The sequence below is a fragment of the Eimeria acervulina genome, genomic scaffold (genome assembly GCF_000499425.1).
Source record: "Eimeria acervulina Houghton genomic scaffold, Eah_scaff93, whole genome shotgun sequence".
NCBI lineage: Eukaryota > Apicomplexa > Conoidasida > Eucoccidiorida > Eimeriidae > Eimeria > Eimeria acervulina.
Window position 1 is genome coordinate 27,501 of NW_013549514.1, and position 10,306 is coordinate 37,806.

The 10,306-nt window shown below is 47.8% G+C and overlaps 2 protein-coding genes across 2 annotated transcripts in view; both read right to left on the bottom strand.

Annotated features, from left to right (window-relative positions):
* EAH_00015410 (translational activator, putative) overlaps positions 1 to 2,234 on the bottom strand; it is a gene marked incomplete at both ends in the record, with an annotated part of 13,561 nt that extends 11,327 nt beyond the window's left edge. The window contains 3 exons of the mRNA XM_013394084.1: positions 285 to 504; positions 752 to 942; positions 1,236 to 2,234. Of these exons, the coding sequence (XP_013249538.1) occupies positions 285 to 504; positions 752 to 942; positions 1,236 to 2,234 (1,410 nt within the window). The remainder of the gene's footprint in view (positions 1 to 284; positions 505 to 751; positions 943 to 1,235) is intronic.
* Positions 2,235 to 3,549: 1,315 nt separating this feature from the next.
* EAH_00015420 (Ras family domain-containing protein, putative) lies at positions 3,550 to 10,083 on the bottom strand (the record flags this gene model as incomplete). The annotated part of the gene is made up of 13 exons (XM_013394085.1): positions 3,550 to 3,588; positions 3,768 to 4,001; positions 4,400 to 4,549; positions 5,914 to 6,143; positions 6,321 to 6,428; positions 6,638 to 6,803; positions 7,092 to 7,233; positions 7,335 to 7,615; positions 7,890 to 7,945; positions 8,196 to 8,271; positions 9,120 to 9,277; positions 9,571 to 9,798; positions 10,071 to 10,083. 13 exons carry the CDS (start codon positions 10,081 to 10,083, stop codon positions 3,550 to 3,552), a joined length of 1,881 nt encoding a protein of 626 aa, XP_013249539.1.
* Between the last annotated feature and the right edge of the window lie 223 nt (positions 10,084 to 10,306).

Consider the following 10,306-nt stretch of genomic DNA (forward strand, 5'->3'; position numbering starts at 1 on the left):
TTGCAAACAAAAAAAAAGAAGGTAATAACCCCAAGCCCAGCAGCAGCAACAGCAGCAACATCAACAGCAGCAGCATCGACAGCAGCAGGAGCAACAGCAGCAGAAGCAAAAGCAGAAGCATCGCCAGCACTAGCAGAAGCAGCACTAACAGCAGCAGCACCCGCACTTACAGCAACAGCAGCACTAACAGCAGTAACGGCAGCAGCACTAACAGCAGCAGCAGTAGCAGCACTAACGGCAGCAGCAGCAGCAGCACTAACAGCAGCAGCAGCAGCGAGGATTACCTGCAGCACCGCAATGAAGTCGAATGTTTTAAGGCCTGGAGCATTTAATTCGCGCAGCAGCTGCTGCTGCACTTTAAGAGGCGCTGCTGCAGTGCGGCAGTTTGCTGCTGCTTGTCTTATGATGCTGACAGCAAGAGCAGCACGGCCTCGTGCAGCTGCAGCAAGTGTTGCTGCTCCCTTCAGAGTAGGCAGCAGCTCCTCGATCAGCAGAAGCAGACACCTACGCAACAGCAGCAGCAGCAGCAGCAGCAGCAGCAGCAGCAGCAGAGGCTGAACAGAGAGCCGAACCAGGGAAATACAGTTGCAGAGGCAGCCTGCTGCAAACAGTAGCAACAGCAACAGCAACAGCAACAGCAGTAGCAACAGCAGCAGCAACAGCAGCATCAACAGCAGCAGCAGCAGAAACAGCAGCAGCAACAGCAGCAGCAACAAGAACAGCAGCAGCAGCAGCATGGGAAGCAACTTACTTGGAGCAGTCTGATCTTGAATGTCGCAGCAGCAGCAGCACCGGGGGCCCCACAGCATCAAAGGAGCGCGCAAAGCCTTTTGCTGCTGCAGGAGCAACAACTGCTTCCCAGTCTTCTTGCTGCAGCAGCAAACCTAGAGCAGCAAACGATACATGCAGAGACACCCCAGAGCCTCGCCGGCCCTCCAGCAGCTGCAGCAAAACACAAGACATAAACAGCAAACAAACAATCGCCTCTTCCTGCTGCTGCTGCTCCTGCTGCTGCTTTTGCTGCTTCTTCTGCTCCTGCTGCTGCTAGTGCTGCTTTTGCCGCTACTATTACTACTACTTCTACTGCCGCTGCTGCTGTTGCTGCTATTGCTGCTGCTGCTGCTGCTGCACTTGGACGAAGAACTGCATCTCATCTTTGCTGCTGCTGCTGCTGCTTTTGCTGCTGCTGCTGCTGTTTTCGTTGTTGTTGCTGCTGCTGCTGCTGTTGGTAGTACCTGAAGAAATATATGAAGCAGTTTATCCCGAACCTGAAGAGCCTCCTTTTTTGCTTCTGCTGCTGCTGCAGCAGCAGCAGCAGAAGCATCGCGTCTAATATTTCTATGAAGCAGAACATCACAGGCCCAGCGGCACAGCATCCAGCAGCAAATGCTGCTGCTGCTGCTGCTGCTGCTTACGCTGTTCTCTGCTACCTGCAGCGCATATGCCCTTGCCTTAGAAGACTGCTGCAGCAGCTGCTGCAGCACGTGGACCCACGGAAGCCGCAACACTTGACGGTGCAGCAGCTGCTCTACTTGTACCTGCAGCACCTCTTGCTGCTGCTGCTGCTGCTGGTGCTCGTGCTGCTGCTGCTGCTGCTGCTGCTGCTGCTGGCGACTGTGGTGCTCAAACGCAACAGCAAACACATCAGCAAACACCCGCTCCATCTGCTGCAGCACTTGTCTGATGCTTTGTGCGCAGCAGTCTACAGCCGCAGCAGCAGCAAGAGCAGCAGGAGGCAGCTGCAGCAATATGGTGAGGAAGCTGCTGCCGACAGCTGCTGCTGCTGCGCTGCAGCTGAGGCCTTTGATTGTCTCCTGCAGTGTCGAGCAGAAAAGCTGCAGCAAAGGGAGCTGCTGCTGCTGCTGCTGCGCCTCTGTCTCTTTCCCCGCTGCTGCTGCTGCTGCTGCTTCGCATGCTAGTGCCTTTGCTGCTGCGGACTGAAGGCGAGAGAAGCAGCAGCGCCAGCTGCTGCTGCTGCGTTTGATGTTGCTGCAAGCAGCAGGAGACAGCAGCACGCTGCTGCACAGCTGCGAGAATTCTTCAGCACTGAACACAGGGTCTCCGCTGCAGCTGCTGCTGCAGGTGCGCTCCTTTAACTGCTGCAGCACTTGCTGCTGCAGCTGCTGCTGCTGCTGCTGCTGCAAGTCCCCTTCAAGAGCAGCAAGAGCAGCAGCAAGAGTTGAGGCCGCCTCAGGCGGGCCCGCGCCCTCATCCTGGAGAGGCTCTTCTGTCATGGTTTTGCAGCGCAACAACTATTAGGGTTTAGGGTTTAGGGTTTAGGGTTTAAGAAAACAACAAGGCAGGTGTGTTATTGCGAGAAAGGGCCTCAGTAGCTGCCTATACACCGCAGGCCTCGCGATGGTATTAAAATAAAGAAAGAGAAGAACAAAGAAAAACAGAAAATAACGGATAGAGCAGCAGCAGCTGCTGCTGCTGGCTGCAGTGTAGACAGCGGAAGCCTTTGCTGTGCATGCAGCAGCAGATTATATCATTGGGGCTGTTTTAATTAAATATAAACGAAAATATATTATTTTTTAAATATTTAATTCAAATTTATTGCAATTTTACCTCCTCTTTATTCATTTTATTGCAGCTTTCGTACACTCGGAGAGTTGAGGGGGGCCCCGCAGCCCCCAGCAGCAAGAGAAAATAAATAAGTTCATTTTGTTTTATGCAGTTGTTTGAGTTATTTTATATCATTAAATATATTTATTTATTTTATTTCATGCTTCTGTTTGTTTATTTCACAGAGTCTACCTTAATAAGCACCCCCTTCTGCCTTCCTTCTGCACAGATATATCTATATCTTCTAAACCCTAAACCCTAAACCCTAAACCCCAAACCCTAATTAAACCTCAGTGGTGAACTGACCAAATATAAACCATCAAGGGTTTATTTAAAGTCTACGAAGCCCTCAGGGCCTATTACTACTTCGCAAACTAATACTAATATAATACTAATATAACATAATACTAGTATAATATAATACTAATGTAATACTAATGTAATACTAATATAATACTAATAACAATAACAATAACAATAATACTAATAATAATAACAATAACAATATTACTAATAATAATAATAATAACAGTAATAATAATATCATTATTATATTACATTATTACTTTCTTATGCATTATTTTTATATTTTTGCTGCGTTAAGATTGTCACTGGTAGGATACTAATAATATTAGTATTATATATTATTATATATTATTATTATATTATTATTATATTATTATTATTATTATATTACTTTTATTATTATATTACTATAACAAACATAACGCTGCAATATTAATAAGCAGCTCTGCCTTTCTACTGCGAGTGCCAGCAGCTCAGGCGAAGGCTGTCTGTCTAAACCCTAAACCCTAAACCCTAAACCCTCAGGAGACAGTTTTTGTTCTGTCTCCTTAAGAGTGAATCAGTCGTAAATCCCTTCTCTGCCTATCTAAACCCTAAACCCTAAACCCTAAACCCTTAGGAGACAGTTTTTGCTTTGTCTTCTTAAGAGTAAATAATTCAAAGACCCTTTTTCTGTCTCTAGAGGTTGTTGAGGCAAAAAGGCTTGTAGCAAACGCCCTGAGCAAGTGGAACACCTAAACCCTAAACCCTAAACCCTAAACCCTAAACCCTAATCTAGAGATTTTTTTAAAGGAGCGTCTCCCCCACGTTACTGACAGAAGAAAGTTGTTTGTGAAGAAACAAATGCAGCTAAACTAGGGTTTAGGGTTTAGGGTTTAAACAGCTGAAGGTCGCACAGGGCCTCGCAGCCTTCCTGCGCAGCTGCTGCAAGAGTTGCGGGTTTGCTCAGCAGCAGCAGCAGAATGAACAAGGGAGACAGTCCCTCCACCTGCTGCTGCGCCCCCGCTGCTGCTGCTGCCCGATGCAGCAGCAGCAGCAGCAGCGGCAGCAGCAGCAGCAGCAGCAGCACGGCGCTGCTCCACCAGCTTTGAGGCGAGACTCAAAAACGCGGTGTCCACGTTGGCCGACGTCTGCACAAAAACAAACCCTAAACCCTAAACCCTAGGCCCTAAACCATAAACCCTAAACCCTAAACCCTAGGCCCTAAACCATAATAGTCTCCCTCCATTCTTGACCTTCGAAGAGGAGTTCAACCATCGAACCCGCACACTCTAATTAATAGCTAGCTAGCTAGCTCCCCAGCTAGCTAGGCAGCTAGCTAGCCACATACCCCTTCAACTAGCTAACTAGCTATCTAGCTACCTGTCTAACTATGTGACAGCACAACACAACTTCTACTTAAGTATCCAGCTGGCTAGCTAGTTATCTAGCTAGCTAGCCAGCAAGCCAGCAATCTACTTCTTAGCTAGCTAGCTAGCTAGCTAGCTAGCTAGCTAGTTGTTATTAAGTGCATGTATGTTGTTCATACTTTGGCCGAAGTGCAGAGAAAGTCTGCCCCAACAGAAGCAGCAAAGAGAGCAGCCTGCTGCAAATCGATTTGCTGCTCTTCTACTAAATCAAACTTGTTACACAAAATAAGAAATAAGGCTTGTTTCTCTTCTTGTTGGTTCTGCTTTACCTTCAAACACAGACAATTCAACCAACTCAATATATATAATAATATATATATATATAATATATTATTTATATAACATATATATGTATAGATATACTATATATATGTATAGATATACTACATATATATAGTATATATTTTGTTATATTGTACTATAGAGAATATAATAGGCTCAATATATAGTAGAATATTTAATGCAATATTAAATTACATATACAAATATATAAATATATATATCTATATATATATATATATTTATATACAATATACAAATATATATATATATATATCTATATATATATATATATATAATATTACTATAATGTATAACTGGACAAACGAATAACATTCAAATGCTATTTATTTTTAATGCATAAAGAGAAAAGGGTTTAGGGTTTTAAGATTTATTGAGGTGTATATAATGCACAAAGAAAAACCTGTTCAATCAACATACTAAGCAGAAAGAAGGGGTTGTTTAAAGGATTAGGGTTTAGGGTTTATTAGGGTGTATCTAATGCAAAGGATTAGGGTTTAGGGTTTACTGGAGTGTTTATAATGCACAGGAATAGGGTTTAAAGTTTATCGTCTATTACTTATTGGGGTGTATATAATGCACAGCATTAGGGTTTAGGGTTTAGGGTTTAGGGTTTAGGGTTTAGGGTGAATTGGTTATAACCTGTTGAATCCATCTGGAGAGTCTATCAAAGGATTGAAGATTTGTTGCATCAAAGACGAAGACGAAAGCATCTGCATTTAAATAGTAATTTTTAGTAATACCGCTAAACCTTTCTTGTCCTGCTGTATCCCAGAAGTTAAATAAACAAAGACGGCCGCCGATCATCACAGACAAAGACAGAAAATCGCATCCGATTGTAGAGACGTGAAAAGAAGAGAATTCGTCCTGCAGCACAAGTTTTAAAAAAATATTATTCTCATTGTTTAGGGTTTAGGGTTTAGGGTTATTATTAATATTATTTTCATTGTTTAGGGTTTAGGGTTTAGGGTTTAGGGTTATTATTAATATTATTTTCATTGTTCTTTTCTTTGTTATTCCTTCTTACAGTATTATTGTATTATTAATTTATTAATTTATAAACAACTATAATCTTATAGTTTTGGTTTGTATTCTTTTTTATCTATTTGTTCATATTGAATAAGTTTATTAACAAATATAATACTCTTTATTTTGTTTTTCTTCTTAATCTATTTACTGTAAATATATACATTAATAAATAAACAAATTATAATTGCTTATTCATTCATTTATCCACCCTAACAAGCCCTAAACCCTAACAAACCCTAACAAACCCTAAACCCTAAACCCTAAACCCTAAACCCTAAACCCTAAACCCTAAACCCTAGATTACCTGTACGAAGCGCGTGAGGAGACAAGATTTACCAACTCCTGAGTCTCCTACTGTAACAACTTTAAACTTCATGTCTGCTGCTGCAACGCCTTCCTTTATCTCCAGCACAGAAAGAAACAGCAGCTGCCGGCTGATGGTGGTGGTGGTGGTGCTGCTGCTGCTGCTGTTGCTGCTGCTGCTGCTGCTGCTGCTGCTGTTGCTGCTGCTGCTGGGCGCATCCGTGGCACCAGCTGACACCACACACAACAGCGACGCAGCCAGCAGCAACAGCAGCATCAGCACCAGCAGCAGCATAAATACCATCAGCATCAGCAGCAGCAACAGCACCAGCAACAGCAGCATCAGCACCATCTGTATCGGCAGCAGCAGCAGCAGCAAATAAAGTTCAGGTGCATGCATTGACTTACGTTTTGTGTGGGGAGAAGGGAGGGCTTTTGCTGCTTCTGCAGCCCCTCCAAATACAATTAATTTATCGTGAAGCACAGCTTCGCTCTGCGCAGCAAGATTCAAAGATCCTGCAGCACAAGCAGCAGCAGCAGCAGCAACAGCAGCAGCAGCAGCAGCAGCAGCAGCAGTAGCTTCATGAAGCCGCATGCATATCTTTTGCGTTTGTTCGTTCATTTGTCTGCTAAAGGTTGCCGCTGCAGCTGCCCGTGTTGCTGCTACTGCTACCGCCGCCGCCGCCGCCGCTGCTGCTGCTGCTGCTGCTGCTGCTGGAGTTTACCTTCATAGAGAGGGCGCTGCCACTTGCATGCATCTAACTGCAGCACGTACAGACCCAGAGGGTCTTGAGGTCTTCTGATGCTTCTCCCGCCAAACACCAGCAGCCGCCGATTCTCCAGCAGCACAAATGAATGAAAGCGGCGACTGGGGGGAGGTGTCTGCTGCGTCTGCAGCAGCAAACAGCAGCAGCAGCAGCAGCAGCAGCAGAAATACAGACACACTTCTGCAGAAGAGACACCCGGAAGAGCAGCAGCAAAGAACAAAGCTGCAGCAGCAGCAAAAACCAACAGCAGCAAAAGCAGGAGCAGCAGCATCGGTAGCAAAGGTAGAAAGGACCAGCAGCAGCAGCAGCAGCAGTAACAACACTTCCCGCAGCAGCAAAGCTGCCTTCAGCAAGAAGAGACATCAAAACATAAACCTTCGCTGTCTATACACCTCACAGCAGCACAACGCACCGGTATAATACTCCACGTCGCCTCAACTCGCTCAACCAGCTCTGTCTCGCTGCTGCTGCTGCTGCTGCTGCTGCTGCTGCTGCGGTTTTTAACAGCAACTTGAAAGTCCAGAGCCCAGAGCGCTCCGTCTTCCTCTTCGCCGCTGCAACAGCAACGAGATCACATAGCAGCAAAGCCCCTAAACCCTAAACCCTAAACCCTAAACCATAAGCCCTAAACCCTAAACCCTAAACCCTAACTGACCCGAACATGATGCATCTGTTTCTGTTGGCGACTGAAACCATCGCATGCCCGCAACGAGGAGAAGGAGAAGGGCCCCGCAGCAGCAGCTGCAGCTCAGCAGTGCATGCAGCTTCTGCTGTCTGTCTCTTTTCGTCTGTCTCTGTCTCTGTTGCTGTCTCCTTCTCTGTCTCTTCTGCTGCTGCTGCTGCTGCTGTCTCTCTTTTTGTCTCTGTCTCCTCTTCAATGCAGCTGCTCGCCCAGCGCCACGACCTCAGGTCCAGCAGATGCAAATCATTACACAACTGCAGCAGCAGCACCAGCAGCAGCAGCAATCGCAGCAGCAGCAGTTGCAGCAGCAGCAACCGCAACACCAGCAGCAGCATAAAGCGCAGCTGCTCATATATACATGCAGTTGCAGCAGCTGATGATGGAGTAGCACTACCGGCAGCAGCAACAGCGTCAGCAGCACCAGCAGCAGCAACAGCAGCAACAGCAGCAGCAGCAGCAGAAACAGCAGCAGCAGAAGCAGCAGCAACAGCAGCAGCAGAAGCAGCAGCAGCAGCAGCAGCAACGGACCTCCGTGAATGTTGCGTTTGTTGTTCCCCCGAAGATTATCATATATTCCCCGCAAACTGCATGCAAAACCACAAATAAGTGCTGTTGCTGTTGCTGCTGCTGCTCGTGTTGCAGTTAACTGCTGCTGCTGTTGCTGTTGCTGTTGCTGCTGCTGCTCTAGGTATTGCTGTTGCTGTGCGTGGTGGTGCTGCTGCATTGGTTGTTTCTGTTGCTGCTGCTGTAGATACGGCTGTTGCTGCTGCTACTATTGCTGTTGTTGTTGTTGCTGCTGCTGCTGTTGCTGCTGCTGCTGCTGCTGCTGCTTACTTGCTGCAGCGTGGAAGGCACGCGGCTGCGGAGGCAAACCCTCAGTCTCCGGCTGTGACCATTCGAGGTCGTCCAGCTGCTCACAAACCCTAAACCCTAAACCCTAAACCCTAAACCCTAAACCCTAAAGCCCTAAGCCCTAAGACATAAACCCTAAACCGTCAGCAGCAGAAAAGATGATGCATGTGCAAAGCACGTAAGAGGGCAGCAGCAGCAACAGCAGCAGCAGCAGCAACAGCAGCAGCAGCAGCAGCAGCACGGAGACAGCAAACAACAAACAACAACAAACAGCAACAAACACCAACAAACAAAAACAGCAACAGCAGCAGCACAAGCAACAACAACAGCAACAACAACAACAACAACACAAGCAGCAGCAGCAGCAGCAGCAGCAGCAAACCTGTAGAGAGAAGAGGTCTGCACTTGGTTGGGGTTGATGATACCAAGGAGTTTCAGGGCTCAGAAAGGGGGGAGGAGCATACTGCAAAATCAAAACGCAACGCATTGCTGCTGCTGCTGCTGCTGCTGTTCGTGCTGCTGTTGTTGCTGATGTTGTTGCTGCTGCTGCTGGTGCAGCAGCTGCCTGTGCTGCTCATGCTGCTGCTGCAACTACTGGCATCGGCAGTTTTGTTTGTGCGTTTGTTGCGCAGCAAACAAACTACGCAGCAGCAGCGGGAGCAGCAGCAACAACAACAGCAGCAGCAGCACAGCAGCAGCATGAGCAGCAGCAGGAAGAGCAGCAGCAGCAAGCCCAACTGCAGCAGAAACAGCAGCTAAAGCGGCAGCAACAAGAGGAGCAGCACAAGTAACAGAAGCAGCAGAACGAGCAACAGCAGCAACGGCAGCAGCAGGATGAGTAGCACGACCGCGAGCAGCAGCAGCAGCAGGCCGAGCAGCAGCACTTCCAGCAGCAGCAAGCCTGACCTTAATTCTCTGCTGCTGCTGCTGCTGCTCTTCGTCTTCCTCCTCAGCTAAACCTCCAAACAAAATTGCTGCGCCGCTGTGCTGCAGCAGCGAATGTCCGAAGCGGCCAGAGGGCTTTGAGAACCCCCCAACCAACAACTCGCGGCAGCAAGCCTTCTCTGCACAAACCCTAAACCCTAAACCCTAAACCCTAAACCCTAAACCCTAAACCCTAAGCCCTAGACAACCAACAACTCACTCGCGGCAGCAAGCCTTCTCTGCACAAACCCTAAACCCTAAACCCTAAACAACCAACAACTCACTCGCGGCAGCAAGCCTTCTCTGCAGAAACCCTAAACCCTAAACCCTAAACCCTAAACCCTTCCAGTGCCCACAATGATTGCATCCCAAGCCCGCTCCAAGCTCCACTATCGAAGCCGTAAACCCTAAACCCTAAACCCTAAACCCTCACCGAGCTCTATAGAGTGCAGGTCGCTGTAGCAGCCGAACTCGTCAGCACCTCCATGCAGCAGCAGCTGAGTGCCTCTACCAACAATGAGTTTGCTTCCTACCCGGCCTTGGGCTCCTGCTGCTGCTGTTGCTGCTGCTGCTCCTGCTGCTCCTGCTGCTCCTGCTGCAGGCAGGTGATGCAGCTTAAAGTCGCACACCGACAGCACCAAATTCCGCGTGTTACTCGCTGCTGCAGCAACAGCAGCAACAACAGCAGCAGCAACAGCAGCAACAACAGCAGCAGCAACAGCAGCAGCAGCAATGGCCACATTCAAACACAGTCAAAAGGTCTTCACCAGCAGCAAACTCACGTGCAGCAGCCGCCGCAGCGGCGGCTGCAGCAGTAGCAGCAGCAGCAGCAGCAGCAGCAGGAGCAGCAATTTGGTATGTCGATTCATTGACTGCAGAAGAGAGAGCAGCAAGGGTAAAGACAGCAGCTGAAAAGCCTCTCCTTCTACTCACAGGTCTCCTGCATCTTCGCAGCAGATTAATGTCTGTACACCGGAGATTGGTGGCTACCCGTTATTGTTGCTGCTGCTGCTGCTGCTGCTCGAGCTGCAGCTGCCGCTTCGCCTGCTGTTGGTGTTGTTGTTGGTGTTGCTGCTGCTTCTGCTGCTGGTTGCAGTGCAGCCTTGGCTTATGCCGTAGCTCTACCTGTACCTGCAGCTGCAGCAGCGGCAGCAGCAGCTGCTGCTGCT